The 23,395-nt window shown below is 36.6% G+C and overlaps 1 protein-coding gene across 5 annotated transcripts; it reads right to left on the bottom strand.

Annotated features, from left to right (window-relative positions):
• Positions 1 to 101: 101 nt before the first annotated feature.
• LOC113497785 (phosphoinositide 3-kinase adapter protein 1) lies at positions 102 to 22,568 on the bottom strand. Of its 5 annotated transcripts, none has more exons than XM_026877500.1 (15): positions 22,173 to 22,568; positions 11,516 to 11,816; positions 10,742 to 10,989; positions 4,873 to 4,990; positions 4,556 to 4,788; positions 4,270 to 4,436; positions 3,655 to 3,799; positions 3,175 to 3,326; positions 2,925 to 3,057; positions 2,613 to 2,803; positions 1,687 to 2,527; positions 1,527 to 1,604; positions 1,345 to 1,442; positions 1,118 to 1,257; positions 102 to 1,001 (listed from the first exon to the last, which is right to left on the bottom strand). In XM_026877500.1, the coding sequence occupies exons 1-15, from the start codon at positions 22,174 to 22,176 to the stop codon at positions 806 to 808; spliced, it is 3,045 nt and encodes a 1,014-aa protein (XP_026733301.1). In that variant the 5' UTR covers positions 22,177 to 22,568; the 3' UTR covers positions 102 to 805. The 5 variants fall into 5 exon arrangements, with proteins under 5 accessions (XP_026733301.1, XP_026733299.1, XP_026733300.1 ...); XM_026877498.1 differs by lacking the exon at positions 22,173 to 22,568 and adding an exon at positions 13,776 to 14,026; XM_026877499.1 differs by lacking the exon at positions 22,173 to 22,568 and adding an exon at positions 11,921 to 12,905.
• Between the last annotated feature and the right edge of the window lie 827 nt (positions 22,569 to 23,395).

Raw genomic sequence — 23,395 nt, 5'->3', positions numbered from 1 at the left:
TTTCTTTTAGGCACTTCCTCGTATAAATAACGCAGATACATTTTCTGGGATAATATAACTGGATTTTCTAATTCCTAAAGTAGAAATATAAAACAATATCCTTCAGAGTATTTAAAAATTTATTCACGATACATAGTATACACAGGTATAATAAATGCACCTTGGAGACAATTTAATACAATAGTATTAATAGGCAGATATAAAATAATCAAGCTTATCTATATTGCCAAAAATTCTTGCATGCTAGAGATTTATTCAATTATACGTTAAATGCTTAAATAATAACTTAATGTTGGCTAAATTATACTAAAAAGAATATATTTTGTACTATTTTAAATATTACGTATCTGCTTTAGTTTGACGACGACAATAAATAAAGATATTACGTTTAAATGATATAAAAATATATACAATATTTACATGCAACGTTTCAGTCTTCGTACATTTTAATGGAAATATCTCAACAGACTCTTGATTAGGGATTTGAGGGTCAACCAAGTTTCAATCAAATTTTCAACAGTGTTTCTAAGGATCCTCATTCAAATAGACATCAAATACAATGTTTATCGGCCAATAAATTACTAGTGTTTGAGCTGACTAAGACTTATTATTTGGCACAGCGAACATCAAAGCAATTATTATGCGTCTATTCACGCACCGCCCACGACAATCCAGTCATTCCTATTTCTGAATGACAACAATTGGTTGTTAAACTATCACCTACAAACTCACAATGAATGCTCTTTTTTACAAAAAATACAAATGTCATGTGATTTGTAATAAAGCTAAATATAGATTGGATGGATTATGTATGTGTGGCAGATATATTCATGTACATGTGGGCGCCATCACGGTCGTCGCAGCGGCCCGAGGCTGCGGAGCGGTCGCGCGACCCGAAATTAAGTCGCAAGTGCGTGCCGTTGTGTGTGTCTACGTCACAGTCGAGGGTTTCTCGGGACGCTGACGTTTCGCGCTCAACTATCGTTGCCATGTGCTGATTTCTGAAACATATAAAACACGTTTAGTGCCTCCCTTATTGCAATTTATTATCTAAACCTAACTGTGAAAACAAAAAAAATCATTTAGTTTAATATAAAGGACACATGTTCGTATTTACCTTTGGTCGTTTTTGGGATGTCCAAAAGTGGTGAACTGTGGGCATCCGTTGAGAGGACGCGGTGGCGGTGGGATCAAGTAGTCATCCATTCGGTTTTCGCCATCACAAGCCGAGTGCATCGTCAAGGTGCTGGACGAAATCTGTAGAATAAAAAACATGAAGTTAAAAAAACGTAGGATGAACGAAAGACGTACCTATGTATAAATCTGGGAATATCAGATACTTACAATGGACCTCGCTTTATCATCGAGTTCGGATTGGACACTGTTGGTTTCAGCGACACTGCCTCCACTGACCGTACTCAGACGTCCTGATGAAGATGAACCTGTTTACAAATAGGGACGATATTAGACAATGTTCCACGGAAAGACTTCCTATTTTATAAATGAGATTGAGTTCTTTTTCTTACTTTCACTCAGGCTGCTGTTCGGCCTCGTGCTTCCATTGCGTTTCTCAATAGTCCCATTGTTATGGTCGTGGTTGTGATCTAAAAGGTAATTGAAAACCATAAGTCATCAAAACGTGCGTCATTTAAGTATGTATTGCATTTCACTAGTAGGTATACTTACGTTTATTTTTGCTCTTAGAGAACATTTTCTTAACTCTCTCGAATGGCGTGGGTCTCTTCATATTATCTTTGATTTTCTGTTGAATCCTGTCATATTCGTCGCGCATCTTATTCAATTGTTCCTGTTTTTCTTTCAGGGACTGCTGCGTTTCATTTCTATTTTTCCATTCCATCACTAGCTTTTCCACTTCGGATATCGTGAATACGTTGTTTTTGAAATCGTTTATTATTTCCGCTAACTCTTCTTGGCCTGTTAGAGGACACGTTTCCTTTCCGGATTTCACACTACCACTGCTTCGTACATCTTTGGTATTTAGGTTTATTTGGCTTATATCACTAGTAGGAGTGTCAATGGTAAAAGTCTTGGATTCTTCGGTGGGAGAGTACAAGAAAATGTCGGATTGTTGTGGCATTAGTCGAGAACTGTTTGCGTATAAGTTATTTGGTCTGAATTTCGGACTTTCGACTTTGATGTTCGAAGGTTGAACTAAGTAATCGTGTTCGAGAGCTTGCTGAATTCTGTCGACCGTGTTATCATGAAGAGGAAATTCGTTTTGGTAAAATTGTTCCTTTATTTTCGGTAATCGTAGATTTGGTCGCTTTTTATCAAAATCGTCCAATTTATCAAGATTCTTCTCTAAGTTTTGAGTGCAGGCTTCGCTGAAGGGGTCCGTTGATTCTACTGCATTTCGGTTATGATTTTCGCGCACTGGAGAATCAACTGTGTCACACGTTTCAATTATTCGTAACTCGTCGTGCTTAGCTTCGTCCTGGCTGTCCTCTTTGTCGTTATCCGACATGTTTTTCAGGTAATAATACATATTGGAGAATTCATTGATTTTCTGCAAAGTAAAAGAACACAAAATTAATTTATATACTTAACTCAAGTAGATTTTCTACTTTGCTTTGTATTTTTATGGAACTTACGAGATGGTCAGCCAGCACGTCTGCAAGTGCGTAATGTTTGTGATCCCTGGCAAGGTCTGCAGGCGTCCGCTGGCGAACATTGCGAAGTGCGACCGCGGCACCTCCTCCGGGGCATTCCAACAACTGCCAGCACAGCCTCTCCAAACCAAACCGTGCAGCCCAATGCAATAAGGTCGGATATTCTTCGCCACCTAAACACAAAACAGAAACTGAGTCTCTTAACAATTCTTCCGCATGTATAATTATACTATAGTCTTAAATAGTCCGTATGCGTTCTTTAGAGAAAAGTTTTATATGAAATTCAGAACTTACTTGACATATCAGCCTTAGGGTTAAATTGATCAGTCGACGCTAGAAGATTGAAGTGCGGCGGTATGTTCTTCTGGAAAGCATTAAGCATCCAACTGTCCAGTTGTTCCTTACTAGTTGTCTTGAAGCCCAGTGTCTGCACAAAGAGATAATAAAATTAATAAAAAAAATTGGGCGGATTAAAACTAGTAAAAAGTTTGACATCAGGAATTGGGAGTTATCTTTTTCCTTGTCGTCCATGACTATTACTTACTTGGCACATAAATTCAAGAGGATGATCCGAAGCCCTTAGTAACTGATCGAGTTCTCTCAGTCGACTCTCACATTTAATTTGTCTTCGGCCCAGTGACTGGCCATTCTTACTCACACGTACCCACACAAGCATAGATACTTCCAGACATGATTCTGAAAACAAAAAATAAACAAATTGCAGTAAAAACAAAGTATACAAACTCCTTAAGAACACTTTTTCTTTGAAGGTAAAATCGTGCGAATAGCGCAGGTTCAAAGCGGAATGTAGGGACTGAAAGCTATTAAAGTTAATGAGAATTGAACTTGAGTTCAAGTAATTTCTTCATCTAAGTTTGCGTAGAGCTTCGCATAAGTAATTAATTAAACTTTGCTGCTTAAGTAGATGTTTACACTGTACCTGTTTACAGTTATCTAATACTAAGTGGTAATTAAAGCTTTAGATCTTTGGCTACAAATTAAATTTCATAGAGTTGTTTCTTACCTGGTATGTCGAATTGTAGGGTGTAAGGGTTTCTCTTCTTGAAGCTCGGTATGTTAATGACCTCTCCCTTCTTGTCCACCATTATTTTTATGCTGTCCTCGTCCCTAATGGGGTCGTTGAGGAGCGCTATCACTCGACTTTGGCCCTGCGTGCGAACGACTTTAATGAACTCACGTTGTGAATTTATTTTGTTTAAGTAAACAGAAACAGTTTGTGCCAGAATTCCAGACACCTATGACTATGATGGTAAGGTCGAAATTCGTTAGCTTTTTTGCAGCTACTTATGTATAACGGCCTAATTTACGAGTAATTGATTCGGGAATTTCGTTGTTGTTTTAATTTGATTGTGGAATGTGACCACATAACAATGTGTACATGACAAACTATGCCGCTTTCTGTGTACATTGTCAATATTTGGACACATTTTACTACTGCGTATGTCATTACAGTAAATGTATTATTGGACAAAGAGTTTCTAATCACTTCTTGATAAAATGTTAATCGGTAAAAGGCAAATTTGTAAAATATTTCGTACTGAATAGCATATGATTAATATAGACAGATAATTTGTGAGATGAAAACGCAAATAATAATTAAAAAATCTTAACAACTTACAATTTTAACCTTCTTTGGAACAATGGAGAAGCTTGTTCTGTCAGTGGCCGTGTCTTTACAGTCTTTGGTTCGTAGGATCCCGACGGCAGCTGTCAGAAATGTGTCCACAAAGGAGGTGTCTTTCTCACGAACCGACATCATTTGCCACTGGTCTATCGTTGGATATTCTAAAAACAAATGAAGATTATAGGAGATAAAGAGACAGAAAATCTACTTTTAAAATTAACCTTTTTTTGAACACGTCACATCGTTTTCTTTTTTTTTCCTGACGGCCAGATAAACGTACCTTCACAATTACTGGAAATGACGTGATTCTTCTCAACTCCAAGCAACATGACTAATATCTTATCAACTTTAAACAGATTTTCGCAGTTCACGTCTCTCTTTAGATCCGTCATCTTCGTCGCGAGATTTGGGCACAAGATAACTATCTGCAATTGTGCTTTTGTTAGTTTGTCTAATTTCTCTTGAGAATTGGCATCCGAGGCTAATAGTTCCTCTGCCGTAATTGGAGTCACTCTGCAAAAGATTAGTTATTATAGTACATGGTCTAGCTTACTTTACGTCTTTAGATATTTTATCCAATATTATTTTTAGTCTTACCTGTAGTGGTGTCTGGCTCTTTGAGACATAATCTTGTCGAAGCTGGCGACCAAATAGTCTGACCACAAAGCGCTCTCTGGTGATCCAGAACTCCACAGTATTGCTATGTCTTCCATTTCTGCAACAAGCCAAAAAAACTCTATATTGTGGTTACAGATTGGGGACAAAATTTTCTTTAAAAAGTTCATCAAGTACGGTAATTTAATTCTGTAGACATCACAAACAAAACAACGTACTTAAAAGTCTGCATTAATAAAGAGGTTACCATATATCTACTCGTTCAATATTGTCTGTCACTTTAATTAATCAGTCCGACCGCCTGATTACAAACTGAGTCTTGTTTTACTTACAATGCCGCACTGTGTCTAATCCATACTACGAAGTTATTAAAATGATTCCATGAATAACAAAACCGTCACAAAGATAACATAAATAAAACAAAAGATTAACATCAGAATATCAGATGCATGTGCAACAATATATGTAGCTAAGTAAAGTCGTCGACATGAACTCCGTAGCGAGATCAAATAAAATGCCTAACATTGAAAGGAAGTGTTGTCAAGGGATAATCAAGGCATGAACGATGTCGTTCACTTGATATCGGATGGGGGTCATTGGCTGGATCGAAGTTCACGGATCGTTCGGACGCATCATAAACCTTTCTACACATGTTGCTGGATTTAATACCATGTAAATAATATCAAGATCGCACATTATTTTCGAAGACATCCGCTCAAGATTTTTATAGCGATACTAGTGGAGAAAAAATAATTCTAAGTATAGCAATGCACAAAAAGGATTCAAATGTGCGGGCAATGATGCAGTTTTAATTAACTTCGAGTGCGCGTCCTTATTTTAATTGTAGAGACACTTGAAATCAATCGACCGTTATTGATTAACGAGGGTTTTGCATTCGAACAGAGATACTAAACAGAATGGCTTCCAACAAAGTGATCTTTGTTTAATGTATCTTATTTTTTACGCTTGTGAATACCAGGAAACATGATTGCACAATGTGTAACGCTCAGTCGAAATAAGGCGTTAACAGAATCAACGCTGTCCTAAAAACATATATATTCCTTTCCTAGCGCGTGAATGAAAACATACGCTCGCTGTTAAAATTTTTATTGCATCCAGTGCCACGCATACGCATCGGCTGCTTACAAAATATGCTATGCACTGCGCGCGCGCCGGAAACTCGTACGGGTTTATACTTACCCACCTCTGCCGCCAAATGAAGACCCGACTAAATGTAATATCCGTTTCCTAAATAGACAAACGTCTATCAGCGTCGCCCGGAATAACTATAGCCGATTATATGCAGCCAGCAACTAAACTGGAGGGCTGAATATGATGCCCGATATGCAGTTATGTGTTGCTAGGCGATTATTTTCTGCTCAAGTAGAACGGAAACACTTGAATGTTTTTAAAATGGAATACCTTGTGTGATGTTAATGGTTCATCATCTAGCGGATGTTCCTTTTTTAATTTATCAAAACGACTTGATAAATTCAGACACTCGGATAAAATGATGACTATTTGATGTTATTACAATCATTTAACTATCTTCTATTGCAAGTACATCTAAGGAAAGCAATACTACTATCGATAGAAAAATCCTTTGTTACATTCAAGTATGCACTTATGTTAAACTGCTTCAACAGTTTGTTTTCTATCAACCTACACTTAAAACTCTATTTTTGTGAGTTGAACATGGATGTAAGGACGTTACGCAAGTTTTAAAGTGGAACGAATCAGGTATGTATGTAGCATTTGGGCCACAGAGTCCGGGCTGTGTTCAATGCTTCAGCGCTTTCAGTTTTCAGTTCAATGGCCGCCGCGGACGTCTTTGATGTGCCGGGTAAAATATTGTAACTCCATATAACGCCAGCGACAACGACAGGTAGACTCATATTCAGTTTGCTGAGCGATTTTCGTTCGGAATAGAACACCAGATTAATAATACGAGATTAGAAATGTAATTACTGAAAGTTATTATCTTCGAGTATCCTTATGAGATTAATCCCCATCGGATCATCTCATGTAAGTCACAAAAGTGTAGGGCTCATATAATACGATTTCACATTGTATGGTACGCACATCATTTGTTAGTAAATAGGACATTCAATAATTCCCCGAGGGACTGGACGTGGGCGACTCGGATTTTCTTATTCATTTCGTTTCTTAGAATTACGAGGAAATGTACCGTTGATATCCAGAATGAGATCACATTTAAAGGAATTACTATTTACATGTTATATAAACACACAATATGACCAGCTTTCCTGAAAATGTGTGAGTAATACAAAAAATCACAGTACTGGACTTATTCATGGCACGGCTGTTTGTAATTTTTATGAATAATCTGTTTTAGGTTTGATCAAGATAATGTTTATAACCTAATTATTAGAGGATATTATTGTTTACCAAAAAAGGGGTTAATATAAAACATGTTCGCTAACAAATAGTGAACGTGCGCTGGCGTGCAGCCGCCGCCGACTGATTCATCTTATGAAAATAAACGTTCTTTTTCTCTGGCTACTGTCAGATCTTCGGTGCTAAATCATACTTTCTGGTTTAATTATAAGACACATTTTATATTATTAATTTACATTGTTGACTCACCGTCACTATCATTAAGTACGCTATGCTTGCCGCCCTACGGACAGTGCTCATACACATGTTGGCTTAAATAACAAATTCCGCTAACTGACTCATTAAAAAAAATTGGATAAATAGGACTTCCCTTTGGGCCGCATAAAGAGAACTTTGAACATTTTTTGTTACTTTGAATGTGTCATTGTTCTTCTGCGCAGGCTTTTATTGTAATTTCGTCGGTCATAGATACTAGGTAGTATGTTCACAAGTGATATTACAGCCTTGTATGCGGTCGTTGGCGATAACACTGTCTCGTCGTCTATTTATCACGATATGACACCGTCGATACACGTCACAAACAAAGTTATAATTCAATATACAGACTGATAACATGACAACAGCTCGTCAGACAAAAGAATCGAAGCACTCATTATGGGAGTGAAGTGTACAAATCTAATTGCTTTAGGGTTATGGGGTTATTTAAGGGTTATTTCATGATCCCTTAGTTATCGTTAATAAGTATAAAACCGTAGATAGATAGTAGAGCTAGATTGTCGTCAAAGAAACAAGATATGGAAATAATTAAATTTCTTTAATCTTGGCGTTAGGCGGTTAAGCTTTAAGCTTCCCACCTTTTGTGTGCTAACAACGAGTCGGCGTTTTGCATCTTTTGTCTCATAACAATCGTCCGTCGTCTCTACATCAGTTAACACAATCTGTGGGAGCGATCCTACCGACAATACAGACAAGTTATACAAGACGTTTACCCATTTACATTCCCAATGCGAGTACATTACGGGAGTTGCTTCGATGCATGTAAATTACACTATGTTTATTCAGCCATACATGCCACCCTGCATATTTAATGCGCTCCGGGCGACCAACTTGGATACCGACCACTGTCCATACGTTTCCCTCGTAATTCTTTGACGTAAAGATCATTATCGTATAAACGTTTGCATGGCAACGGTGAACCTAATTTGGTAATGTTGTACGGTGTTTTTCTGACATTGATTTTGGATGGAGCTGGACATTTTCGAATGACAAAGTTTGACGTTGTTGAGTTAAATACAGTGAAGGACGCTGAAGACGTCTATAGCGAAGACAATGGCTTATTATCTAGCGTGTTAAAAGCGCAGTGCATGGCACAACGCTAATGTATTAAAGCGTCATTACGTTATGAGCCACTGTTCAATTGTCATGTGGAATGAATACACAAATGTAACTAAAGTAAAATCCAATCCGTGAAAGTAATAAGGCCCTCGTATTACAGATATTCCGCATCGAAAGTAGAGCGACATAAAATTAAGGACTGTGGAAATGAAGCATAAAAGCCACCCCTCGAACCAATATGAGGAAAATCGTATGTAGTAAAAGATTATAGGTAGCTATCGGAGATTTTGATAGATACCTATACGTAAATATTGAAAATCACTTGGTATCCATATTCGCCAATTTCAAATACTAAATTGCCAATATTAATCATTCGCTTTGTTTCGAAAACAATTAGTGAGGAAAATTGAGAATTAATTCATAATCTTATATAACGAGGCCCGAAATTAGTTAATGCTTACTCACTCTTGTCATAAATTGGCTTAAAGTCTTCAAAGGAATTATGTACTACCACTTAAAATTAATCACTGCTATTATCAATCAAATAACTATCAACAAATAATAAAAAACACCGTATAAACTTTTCAAATAAATTATTATACAAAAAGTTTTTATCACAACACATAAAAACTTAACGATATTTTGAATCAAAACTCACTTGTGTCGGCCATTGTTTCGCTCTTTTTATCCTCCATATTGCGGCGAGTGTGTAAGAAGACGTTAGTTTCAAGTTAAACGCCTGTCATTGCACTGAACTGCAGGCGAGCACTAGAAAGCGCACGAAATTAATACAAGAGCCCTCAGAACTGTGACAGGGACTAGTGTTGGTGCGATCATGTGGCGCGCGGCCGGCGACTGCGCGCGCTGGCGTCAGACGTCGGCGCAAACGCACGCACTTCGCATACTAAAAGCTCGGGGCGACAACGATAATCGCACTGCCATCCCTGACACCTAATCTTGGCAAACAAATTTGGGGCCATGTGTAAATATTCCCCGAGCGTTATGGACGACCAAATACGAGATAGTAAACACGTTTTTATTGTATTCTCTTCGCGTTTCGCAAATACGTCTAATCGCAAATGATCACATGATTCTTGAAAACAGATAAGTGAACTGATACAAAGTAAAAATTTTTTTTAGTAAATAGCGAGGGTAGAAAGATTCGAAACTTCTAATGGAATATCACAAGTTCACAATGTAGAGTTCGAATCAGAACAATAGTTTACGTAACATTCGATAAAAAAGAAAGCTGAGTTACTGTATTGCATTATAATTTGATTATTTCGTAGTAAAACAATGAGATAAGATCAAACGTACCGCTGATGTTCTTGGACATTTGGGAGATGCACCAGTATCGTGCGCTGGTATCAGCTCGGGTCGGGAGGTGACGCGGGTGCAACGCTCTCTCGTATCGGCCCTAGCTTTCGATTGACTTGTTTACGGCTGTTTATCATTATTATTCACTTCCATATACATCATTATTATCTAAGAATAGATTTAACTGCCCGCGCTTCCTTCAACACGATGTGTAGTTTAAAAATTAGAAGATCGCTCATATTTATTTTACTGTCTTAACGAGTGAGAAAAATCTTGTCTTTGACTAACTGTATCCGTAAACAGTCTTTGATTTTCCGTTCACGTTTGGTTAGATAAGTAAAGAATACCTGCATTAATGTACAATGGTATATATTACAATAATAATTAGCCTTGGTAATTAAAAGTATAGGTACCGTGCCTAACACACACATTCCTCATTTACCCAAGTATTCTATATAAATCTTTCTAAAGTAAATAGTATTTAGTAAGAGTTTACGTTTCACTTTGGAGCGTACTTCAGTCGAATCTATTAGATGTTTGATAGATTGCAAACAACCTATGTAAACATGCTGTGCAAATAATTCACACTATCGAAGATAAATCATAAGCAATGGGTCGTAAACCATAAGTTATTCATGGGTATTTACCAAGTCAGATAACACGCGAAAGTATAACACCTAATACTATCCTTTCTTCAACAGAGATTTTTGCTCTCCTTTATCATCGATTTGCGGTAGGCTTACGTTACGGTACATTTGCCAAAGAACTTTATTTGAATAAGTTACGACAGATCTGTCGGATAAACTGTAATGAAAATTGGTAATATAGAGGAGACACCTACCTTTAAAAGTAAAGTTTTTTGGCCTCCTTCTCTTGATGGTATCTTCTTCTTTTTGGTTGAACCTCGGTGGTGGCATTCTGGGTACTTCGCTAGGAACTGCCGTCACTTCCCCTGCGCCTGCGGCTCCGGTTGCTAAGTAACCACCAACAGAATGCCTTCTTCTACCCTGAAGGGGAATGGTATAAAACACTTCCTCGCGCTCCTGTGGCCCATCTGATGTTACCACTGTTGCGCTAATCTTGCCCTTCCTGTTAATAAAGGGGAATGGAGATAAAAATAAGACCAACTGAACGAATACATTGGATACCGACACGTCTCTTCCCTTTATGTAACTCTTAGACGATAAAAATATTTTTGAAATCGTCTATCTTTGTGTTTGTTTTTTATATTGAGTATTCGGGTACTCCAATAAGGGTGAAACGATTAAGCTGTCCAACAAATTTTAAAATACTTTAAGCAAGGATAAATAAGGATGTTTGTTAACACAAGCTGCCGCTATTTCTTTATTATAGGTCATGCCTATAAAGAAATCCTTTTATATTTTCTAAAGGTTCAGGCATCACAAAAAAACCGAGTTAATAAGCTTTATTGATTTTACCCCAACTGGGCGGAATAAACTCGTAAAGATCAACATAAAAATACACGGCTAAAACATTTTGCAGACGACGCTTTTAAAAGATTATCATTATTATTAAAAGCTTAGGCTAAATTGAAATCGATTGTAAAGGACGGGTAATTGAATTTTTATGAAGAGCATTAATAAGTTTTACTTACTTAATTCGTGGAGCTGTAAACGTGTGTCTCATGTCGCCGGGAGCACAATCTCCTGGTCTGGGCTGGCCTTTTAGGAATGCCTCTGCTTGTTCTGGTTCCCTCGCCGATAGAGATCTGAGTAAAGCCCTGAATTCTTTTCTCCTGGGGCTCTCCGGCTCCCTGCGCCTGGGCGAGCCGAGCGGCCGCCCGGCGTCTGGCCAGACGCGGCCTGGCGCTGATCTCGAACATGGCTCCAGGGAGCCTTGAGATTCCCCGCTGTCAGGCACATCTTTGTTCGGCAACGCAAAATAAGACGGGTTATCTGAAATAAAAAATAAATAAATTAGAATATTTTTTCTAAAAGTCAAATTTAGATTACATTCTCAGAAATAACGATAAGAAGTGATAAAGAGCACATAAATATACCGAGTATCATTGAGACGGTCGATGCGACGTCGTACGGTGGCCAGTGCTCTACGACTGCGACACACGGGAATTATTCAATGACCCCAATGAACTAACGGCTCTCCATTACGTCCAGTGCGGGCCGAGTGTAGCAACCTACTTTTGAAAGCCGGAAAATGCGAATTGAAGGCAATTTTCGCCCATTGTCTACCCTATCTAGATGTCTCAATAGTAGTGCAATGATAAACTATTTGGCGAGACGAGATGTCATTACATTTGTAGATGACGGTTAGTAGGGTATTTTTAGACGCTATCATTTTTGATATTAAACATGTAAGTGTTATATATAGATAAGTAAAAATAGTAACAGCAAGAAGCTTTAAAAACCATTCTAAACTAAACAATGAGATAACAAAATTACCTAATAAACCAATCTTAACTACGAAAGCTAATTCAAAAAGAAATTCAGAGCCTATTGTATAGAGCCGTAACGCCACATGAAAGAGAGATAAATGATGCTTAATGAAGATTTATAAATCGTTGCGACGGGATGTGAAAGAGGACCTTTTACCAGATTTTTGTTTTTTGTTGAGCCCGCATCTGCAACTATTCGTATCGTATAGATTTTGGGACTTAAGTGTGGTGCAGAGTCCCTACTGGTCCCTACGCACATGTGGCCGAATAAAAGATAATAAAAACAAGTGGCAAACAATAGCCAGCCCACTCCTAAATAACATGTACAATTCTATTCACTGTTATTGTTGCATTATTGGCCTGTAATGACGTATTTGACAGTAATTGATAGCTTTTTAGTTAACTTTGTTCTAAAGCTTTAGTATGTTGAAATATGTTGAGTAACAAGTAAGTACGATATGTGGTAAGTAGTTAATTTGTTCGTTTGTTTGTGATCAGGTTGATTAGTTATTTGTTTAATCGTTTACTAATCAAAATGTTATTGGTTACTTATTGACGTTAATTATGCTTAACCCGATTACCGTTAAGTCAATATGGATCAAGCAGATAACTAAATAATGTGGTTTGGTAAGCGAAATGGTTAAAAACACAATTTATTTTAATTTGCATGTATTACTAATTAGATTTAATCTTGTATGTGTGTATCCTTGTATTGATATGGAAGATTTTCATAACTTACAAATCCTTTATCAATCCCGAGCTTTATTAATTAAGATTAATTCAAGATTCAATGTCTAATCAATTGAATTCTTGTCAACTTCTAAGATTGCTAAAAATATAAGCAAAGCTAATTCTAATTAGTACGGTCTTCAGTATCTCCCTAAATACGAGGACACGGCTTGATTAATGAATCAATCGTATTTCTCGGAATGCTCAAAAAAGTCTCAAAATGTGTTTGGAGAATTTTGGACGTATGACTAATTTTAGTCCTATGAAATAACAATTTGACTGAATATTTTTTCACTTATTTACCGTTAGTTACTACGGCTACGAGATTGTATATGCCTACCGACCGTACATTATCGCTGCCAAGTAACCAGTATAGTGCGACACAAACGGCTATCATCGACACTTAAATAACATAATTAATACAGAGATACCGATTAGGAAACAATGAGTCTTATATTCACTCCAAAATATCAACGTCCTTTACGCATGCAATACAACGAAGTTTGTTTGTAAATATACCTACAAAAAATTGACTTGCAAATAAAAAATATTGAAGATAAAGTTATCATAAATTAACTAAGCAATTTCCTCCGCAATTTTATATCGGAAAACTTATTGAACTTATGCCGGTGGAAAATTGCAAAAGTTACACAGCGCAGGCGGTACGATTTGAACTTCTATAATGAAGCTGGCACAACGAACAAAATATATAAATATTGGTAAGTTAACTCACTGGTGGCGCGTAGGCAATAGTCAAACTGGGGTCCCATGGTTGGAGATCACAGTATGTTCACTAAACACGACACATCTGTACGGGCGCGCGGCGTGCTCTGCGGGTTGGCGTGGATCTGGGGATCCGGCGCGCGCGCAGGTGGAACCGACCGCGGCTTTTAGGCGCACACGTGCGGGCTTTCACAAGGAAGCAAAGCTTTCTTAGCACGCGCGCACAGGAAACGCACCGTGTATACACAGCCCTGATGTGCTGTAACCATGTACCCGTGTACCGATGAATATTGAACGTACGGATCGACTACGGTTTTGATGTTTCCTGTTCCTATAAACACTTGCGTACTATCAAATCCAAAAAAGTAATGTGGAATATTTGAGATGAGTATAATGTTTATGCATACATACATTTCCTCTTTTGCTGTTAGAGTATTTGTAAAAAGCCTTATTATGATACTTATCCAGCCAACAGTAAAAAATCACTATAGAAGCTAAAAACACAACGATAATCATCAATGCTTAGGAGTATATGAACAACTCTAAGCTAAAGTATCATATGTGGTAGAATATTATCAATTATTTTTAGGAAATCAATACATGACAAAATCCAATACTAAGCGAAATATTCTAGATCAGGAATATCCCAGCTTCTAAACAAAGCATGGCGCCTTCAATTCCTTCATGAAAGGGGAGCAAACCGGCCAGTTTTAATTTTAAGTGTTTATGCGTGTGTTGCGTCCGTTCAGGAGCTAGGCGTCTTGTTTGTAAACACACGCGCCCATTCACAGACCCCTCGGGGTAACAGTGTATCAAGCGGGTAATTATAACCCTTCTAATTATAGCCAGACCCTGAGGAAGTAGGCAGGATGTTCCTTGGAACATGGTACAGGTAAACAAGTTTCGGGATATGAAGTCCTGTTTATTATGTTCTAAGGTAGGGGTTAGTGTTCTAAGGCAGGGATATCGTTCCTTTTCAGTGTTGGAGGTGAGTTTCAAAATGGTAGGAGACCCTAAACTTTCAGCACTCTCGTAGATATTTCGAAGCTTAACAAGTTAAAGTTAACTTAAGTTACCCTTATATAAGTAAGCTCTACTCTTTGTATCTTAACTTTACCTATTGTTTTAAAGCAGCCATGACGATTCTCATTTGTTGCTTGACAGTCGTTTTAATCTTCAACTTCACGACAAATATGCAGCTTTTTAAAAATAGCTGAAAAGGCCAGTCTCGGAATCTGAAATGAACGTCGAGAGCCAGTTGTGCATGACGCTGTACGTATATATTACAATTTCAATCTCGACTCGTCTGTCGACCCATTCGAAAAATGAGAACTGTGACGTGGGGGTTTAAGCTTATTATCAAAGTTGCACATCGCTTATATCGCATACGACTTTTTTTACTCTACATTCCTGTCGATGATAAGATGAAACTACCCAAGTTATTTACTTTTAAAGTACTTTAGTTTGTGTGTGTTATGTACTATCAAATCATGTTTCAAGTTGGAATATTGCAAATATACTGTGTTCAAACAGACTTCTTACCTAAATAAATAATATTATAGTTGCTTCGTGTTCTACAAATATGAATATTCTAACAGATTGATTTTATACTTCCTAAATACAAAGTGAAACTAGCCAGATAATACCAAGAGTAATCCGGTTTATCTCAAGATATACAGTGATTACTAAATATGAGAGCACATGAAATAAGATTATGCCGGAAAGGAGATCCTTAACCAATTTATTATGAATAGTTTGTTTATTATACAGAAGTAACATGTTCCGATTTATCTAACCTAAAACATAACTATATAATACATGAATATGACTTTATATTCTATCATTTATTTTGAGTATTTTCAAATCTCTTTTCTTTCGACGCCGAAACGTAATAGCCACCTACTTACACAACTTTTGTAATATCACTTCACCTACTTACTCAATCGAAATAGTTTTACAGCTGAGCTCTGACGACTGGCAGCAGAATTGGCCCTTTGTACAGTGGAAGTAAAAAAAATACACCAGATGTCGGGTCGACTGTGTTTACTTGCATCTGCTGTAAAACAAAGCTCACTTTTGTGCCACAAGGATTTACAGAGGGCATAGGGACGTACCTACCACGTACACATATATATTGCTCTACAAGTCTACATAAGTACATTTCAAATTCACATTTGCAAAAGCGATATCGAATTCTTACTTCTAGTAAAAAAAAAATATGAAATTCTTGTTTTCTCAAACGTACGAAATGGAATTTTGCAGACTTTAACATAAATTGTTTTGTAAGTTTTCTGTACAAGTATTTGAGTAATGAAGTTTTATTTCAATATTTGTGAGGCCTCATTTAATTAAATATTCTCTGGAGTGAGCCGTGCCAACATTTACAAGCTCATTACTTAATGCTTAAATGTAAAGAAAAAATGGATTCTGAAGATGTTCACCAGCTCGAGAAACAACAAATATAGTTATTGATATGTTATGAAGTTCAAAATCCGAGGTACGAGTATATTCAGGGAATGCAAGCTGGTTTATTTTCGCGAGGCATACTCACCGCCAGAAATGGTACGATGTGATTAAAATCCCTCGTTAGTCACATGCGATGATCAGTATTTCACGAACATATTTTTATAACTTCAAACTGATCGGGAAATTTAATGAAAACAGTGTCAGCTGTTTGTCATCCCACGCTGAGCAGTGGAGCGAGAGATGTGTTGGTATTAGGATGCTGGGCTGTGTAGCGTGGGCAATCTGTCGCAACACTACACAATAGAGTCTATACCTAATACATCGTCATTGTAGTAGTATCTGTAATCGGATTTAAACAGACACCTTTTGTTTCTACCCACTACTCCAGTACAAGATTATGTTGCTCTATATTACATATGTATCTGACAAAACCGTGTTACCTATCCAGCTGATAGTCTTCTTATAGATTATTTTTATGAGAATGTTTCTATTTACTATCTACATTGAGCCTACCGTGTCATATTCTATCTTGTCTCAGAACAGTAGTACAAATCATAAACTCTACAAAATTCCCGCCGGTAGCAAATATTCACAAAAAAGTGGCGCTACTTTCTCAAATGGAATAAAAAAAGCCACCGTAACTTATTAATATCCTACAGCTGGATGCTTGTAAGGCGAAGCGGTCTTGTTTCGACCACGTGTTCATCAATTTTATATTGACAAAACTTTTATGTGTAAAGTAAACATTATAGCTTGGGCTATAAAAATATAAATAGAGGTATCACTTGGTTTGTTTAAGTTAGCCGTAGACGAACATTAAGGATTTATATAAGTATATGTCAGACTTATTTGTTACACGCAACTTATGAACCATCTTAAACATAGATATAAAAATCATACTTAATAAAATCAAAAGCTCAAAGTACTTAAGTCCATTAGCGATATGAGGAGAGACATCGCACAGAAAATAAAACGTTAAAAGCAAACGAATATTCAACAAATATTGTACGTATTACGAATATTGCTATAAACTATCAGCTAGTGTCTATTCGTTCGCCATTTTATTCCCAGTGAATAGGGGTGGGTTCGTAAAAGGTATTCAATTTAACACCATCAATAATTGCATTGGCACCACTCAGAGACACGTTTAGAGCTAAGTGCACCCTGCAGTGAGCACTATACAACTAGACCTAAAAGCATTAGTAGATGTTTATTTTACAAAAGTAGGTACAATAGACATTTTATGTGTTTGGAAGCGTCATCACTATTTTATACGAAATTGTAATGCATTATTTGAAGACTTTGAACAACAATATATTTGAATGATTACGAAGATACGCATAAAAGTGATTTATTGCAATCTATTTAGCTTCCACTATATTGCTATTCGGTTATAAGCGTCAATGTGTAGAGTTGCTACATATTTACATATATTTTGGTCGCTTTAAATAGGAAGCTTTTGTTTGGCCTGCAGGACTACTGACCTATGACTAGCATTTGGAAACAGAGAGCTTACCACCACACCACGTCTTAAATTAATATCATTACGGTTGTGCAAGTGTGACAGCGCAATACAGAGCATAGAGTGGCATCTCTCTTCCGCACCTACGAAAATATTACTTTAAGACGTCGTGATAGCCACCTTTAAAGCCAATTCGTAATTTATTTCTTAATGAGATTGTTGGTATCAAATCGTCATACCTACAAATATATTCTCGATCGAGGGTTACATTAGAAATATGTATATCAAGTAAAAATATTCTTTTTTCACCGGATCCAAAACCGATGAACATGATATACGATATTCAAACTGTCACTAACAAAGTTAGGTTGTCGCATGTACCATTACAACGACGGATGGCTTAGACACAATTGGATGTTTCCGTTTCTCTTGAATCAATTTACTGTATACGTGTAGGTACCTACTTAACTATCTCAAATAAACTCGTGCCTTAGTAACTGAACTGTGGAAATAAAACATTTATAGGAATAAAAGTATGACTCTACATTTTGCAATTTTCGATATAGAGACTGTCTATTATATTCAAAAGCTTTTTTTTCAGTAGGCCCAAGTAGGTAATCTTTAGAAACATAAAGTTATTACAGATGTTATGACTCGATTTACGCCGATTTAAAATATTATTTGTATGGATAAAAACTGACAAGAAACTCCATAGGTTTAAGTAATACAATAAAAGCCCAATAATGGTGAAACATATATTAATGGGCAAAAGATTTATCAATAATATCAAAAGACGTTATTACTGTTAATATGGCTTATACTAAACCATGTGTGTAAAATAAACAGGGGCACAATAAGAGTCGATTATAGCTTGGTAAGGTGACATAAATAATATACGATCGTTGAAGTATATCTTGTAGCGAAAACTGTTTGTTATACCAGCCCAATACCGACTGGTCGATCGCTCGTTACTTAGTTAATGATGATAGAACTACGGGACATAAACAGGGTAATAATGTCCAGTTTACTGAGTTTCTAAGTAACAAGTTAAATAAGTGTCGGACTACGCCCACAAACACTGTCATAAAATCTATAACGAAACGTACGACGTCGTACCTTTACGTTTCTTTGTTCCAGATTTAGTCCCCGAACTATATTCTCGCAGTCATTTTGGAAATTGATAAACAAGTTGGGTATGATGATAGGCAGATAACGTGATTGTTTGCGACCCAGAAAATGAAATCAAAACTTTTAGTACATCGACCGGTCTAGTGGTTTGTTTACAAGACAACATTATACGCATCAACTCTACCTATGGAAAAGAAGTGTCCAAGTGTGTCTAATAAATTCTGAAACAAAATCTAATCAACTATTATTTTTAAGGATATTAAAAATGCGAGCAAGACTCGAGGTGCTAAAGGTTTTATACAAAAAGGCTAAAAGAAAACATATTTGTAATAAACATTGGTCACCCATCAAATCTCTCAATCAATAAACCATTGCTTGCTTCATGTTTATTTTCGTTATTTGTTTTTATAGCGTCAACTGTCTGTCTGTGTAAATATCTCAACTGTTTATCTGTCACGACGGACGGACTGACAGAGACTTGGCCATGGCCGGTTTCCAATTTTACCCTTTACATACTACCCTTACGATATCCTATAGAAATACATACGTATGTGCCTTTATATACATTTATTTATTTATTTATTTAATAGTTCATGTACAATTCAATGGTACAATGTAAACTGTGCTTAGCGTTCATAGTATCGGTGTGATTTAGATCATCATCTCATCCACGTAACCCACATATTTTATTAGTCTTATAACACACAGTTCTTAGTACGTTGCGTCGTAAATTCATATTTTTAATCTCGAGAATTTAGTTTATTGTGAGCGATGAAGACGTATTAGTCTCTCTGATATCATATCACGCTGAGGTAATTAAACATCTCGCGAGCTTACAAAGCTTAAATTAAACATACCCAACATTATTACATTTTTCCGTTAATAAAATCAAGGCCAAATATTTACATTTCAGTATTTTAATTGGTAGATGGCAATTAACTTATTATTTTATTAGCTTCGACCTTATGTTGCTACTAGGGAAAATATCAATCTCTTTTCACGATCTTCATGCAAGCTTTCAATATTGACACGTCTTTATTTCCATGAAGAAATAAAAGAGCTCCGACAAACGCTCGTTTCGTCTCTACTTTGTGATGTCTATATTTTACTACAGCAATAAACACAGGTAGCATCAGATCGTAACCGCGATTATAATACAAATTAGCTTATTTTTAAAGTCGGATCGTTATCTAGGTTCGTTATGGTCCTTCTGGCGACATACAATGAATAATAAAGTTTTAATTGTTGCCTTCTTTGCGTATGGTACAGTAACTTGCCTTAAGAATCATGTAGCACGGGTAACTGTACAGCGTACAGTCAATGTCATCAGCTCAGTAGGCTAATTAAACTAATCGTACACACCAAGGAATGTTCTAAATATCGCAAAATGTGTTGGCTGTTATTCCTACATCTTTGACAGTCGTCACAGGTAGTCAGAAGCTTGAAAAGTCTGACAACCAGTCTAACCAAGTGGTGTCGTGTTGCCCTGGGTTGAGGAGGTCAGGTAGGCAGTCGCTCCTTGTAAAACACTGGTACTTAGCTGAAACCGGTTGGACTGGTAGCCGACCCCAACATAGTTGGGAAAAGGCTAGGCCGATGATGACATGAATATTAATTATGTTTGGCGCTGTCATTTAGATTAACAGACGCCACTTGTTTATTTTCAATTCGCGGAAACGTTTCGTCATCAAAACATATTTTTCTTCGACTTTTAGCAAATTGTATATTTCTTACAATATTATTATTTGAAATAATTCTAAATTTATTTTTAATAAATTAGTACAAAATTGTGATTAGGCGTTTCGAGAATTAGTTCTATTCAATCAAAAAGCGAGTCTAGGATTTTAAAATTCAAATTTTTTTTTATCAACGGACTTATTATCAGGCACTATATTTAACCAAAAATGCGTCCATTGTCATTCCATTTACTGGAAAAAGAAAAATAACGATGTTTAACAATCACTTAACAATACTTGATTTATTCAACATAAACTACAATGAAAGTACGTAATTTAAGCATTATAGGTACTTTCAAAGCTACGACCTTACATAAATGTGAGATACTGTTCTCAGAAGGATTCTGTACTCGACTTGAAATCTTGTCATCTTCCAGTAAACTTCAAAGGCTGTGGGGAGATGGCTCGGTCGATTTCTTTCATGAATATTTAAGCAAAGAGTTCAACCTTTACGTAAGAGACATTACTTTTTCACAAATTTATAAACATATCCCTTTTGATAATTTAGTATTTTGATAAAACAATTCGCAATCAAGTACCCAAGGACGGAATGGATTACGCCTTGTAGTGTTGAACTTTTCTAATACATATATAGAGCTACTTTAATTTATAAGCATTAACGCAGATAAAAGTACTGAAAAGAGAAAAAATGTCACTTGATTTATTATATAAGTACTAGTAAGCTCAAAAAAAACATCTACTATATCTCTTTCATTAAACATTTACAATCTATTAGTCTGATATTATTTTTATGATCAACGTCCTCGTAGGGCGAGAGAGAGAGAGAACAAACTATGATTTGTACTCCTTTAACCTGCTCTTTAAAATCAAAACTCTTACGAATCACGTGTAGATATAATACACATTACACTCAATAATAATTACTTACAATCCTCGACGTACAACGAGTGGAGATGTTGATATTCTTGTAGAGTTATTTTCGAATCAAAATAATTGTACATTACCAAAACAAACAAAGCCCCTTTCAGATCTGATTATAATTGAACAAGAAATTTAGACAGTATTATAATTGCTAGGTATTCTAGTAATTGAATTGAAATGGACGATATCACTTGAAAGTAAGGAGTTTAAGGATTAGAGACGACACAAGTGCTCTACAAAATACAATAATGTCTTAGTTTAGCTTCATACGTTTCAGTTGATGACTATTATACGGATTTGAAGTGCCATCAATCATTTAATAAAAATCTTGGAAAATATGACACTCAGACTCGTGGCAAAATATTATGTTTTATTCAACGCGTGTTCTGTGATAAGAATCATAAATAGAATTCCGACAGATCACAATAAAGACTTATCTTTGATATTCTAGAGACAGGGACTGAATGTACTGCCTAAAATATGCCGCAAAAGCACTATATACACCCATGTCATGTCAGAAATATGAATTAAATTTACAGCGTACTCAGTAAGACATTAGCTGCGGGTTAGCAAGGGCAAAAGGATTTCATAAATCTACTTACTTATGCAGCTATAAACGAATACAAACAAAAAATAAAGGTTGACAAACTTTCGGTAGGGACACGGATCGCATAGAAAATATGGGAACGAAGATGCGAGCATTGTTGTTAAGCATTCATATGCTACCGCTCACCCATTGCCGGGACATCCGCCGCTACTTCCGCTGCCAAAGATGGAAGATCTTCAAGCGAATAGTTCGTTGACAGCGCTACCGACTCCGAAACATAATATTATTTGTGATTTAGTGTTGATAAGTTGCTTTGATTTCGTTTACCACTCGGACACTACACTCGCGGCTCGTAATCTTTATTAAATGTGTGTTGGTGCGAGCACACGGCCGCGGCGGCCGCTCAGCCGCGTAAACTTACGTTTAGCGCGTCTTCAGTAGCTATTTTTGATGCAAAAGCGCGTTGGGACGCCAATGTCTAGAGCATGCACGGAATATGCAATGTCGTCAGCCTTCACGATTACACTAGTGCGTACATTTCAATCGTTGTCATTTATAGTTAGCACGTATCATTTGTAATTACATAGTTATATAATTTATTTTTATATCCTACGTTGTTTGATTATTTACTCATCTGCCTTCAAATCACAGCCGTTAAGGGGCTTAAATAAAGATTTTGACGGTCGTTTTATTAGGTTTTAGAGACAATATAAATTCATAGAGATTAAACCATCAGATCACGTACCTTTCTCAAAGACCGAATTTAAAATAGACGCCCGTAAATCTGTTAGGCACTTACCTGCGGGATTAGTCATGTGAGCGTAGTAAACATTTAGTATTCGGATCTCTATGCCTAGATATATCACAATGTTTCGCTTCCTAGATGAGTAAAACTCTATGTAGTCCGCCATCCTATTTCTGCTAACTTTATTAGGTAGTTAGTGACCACTCTGCATGAGTAGTGGGCCATCAGTAAGTGGGATGTGCGAGTGCCTGTTGAGCTAGTTGCACCACCGCACCGGACTGAATTCATTAACTAATTTAACGAAGTAAGGTAACTACGCCATATACTCCTTAACTAGTATCGACCGTAATCAAACATCTTTTGTTCATCGCTGAACTGGAAGTTTTGAGTTTCATTTTGAGGTCATGTAAAGTTTTATTTTTATATCTGAAACAATTAATTGTCTAAGTAATAGTAAGTAGGTAGGTATTAGCTATGCTTTATTGTGACACAACACGCACAATACGTAGAGGGAAGAGTACAGCGTTGTAGACATTAAAATCAATAGTCCAAAGTCCAAACATCAGACAATATTACATAGACATAGGTACCAATGTATCCTATCATGTTCGGTGATTTTGTTCTCGGAGATGATAAGATGCTTTTGTCACAACACATGTCTTTT

The sequence above is a fragment of the Trichoplusia ni genome, chromosome 9 (assembly GCF_003590095.1).
Source record: "Trichoplusia ni isolate ovarian cell line Hi5 chromosome 9, tn1, whole genome shotgun sequence".
NCBI classification, from domain to species: Eukaryota; Metazoa; Arthropoda; class Insecta; order Lepidoptera; family Noctuidae; genus Trichoplusia; species Trichoplusia ni.
This window is presented reverse-complemented; position numbering and strand designations above follow the sequence as displayed.

Coding starts and splice junctions, on each gene's coding strand:
- LOC113497785 (XM_026877498.1), bottom strand. CDS start 13,812: ATGGGACCCCAGTTTGACTATTGCCTACGCGCCACCA. Junction 4,991..10,741: donor AAAAAACTTTACTTTTAAAG/GTAGGTGTCTCC, acceptor GGCTTGTTGCAG/AAATGGAAGACATAGCAATA. Junction 4,437..4,555: donor CATTTCCAGTAATTGTGAAG/GTACGTTTATCT, acceptor ATTTGTTTTTAG/AATATCCAACGATAGACCAG.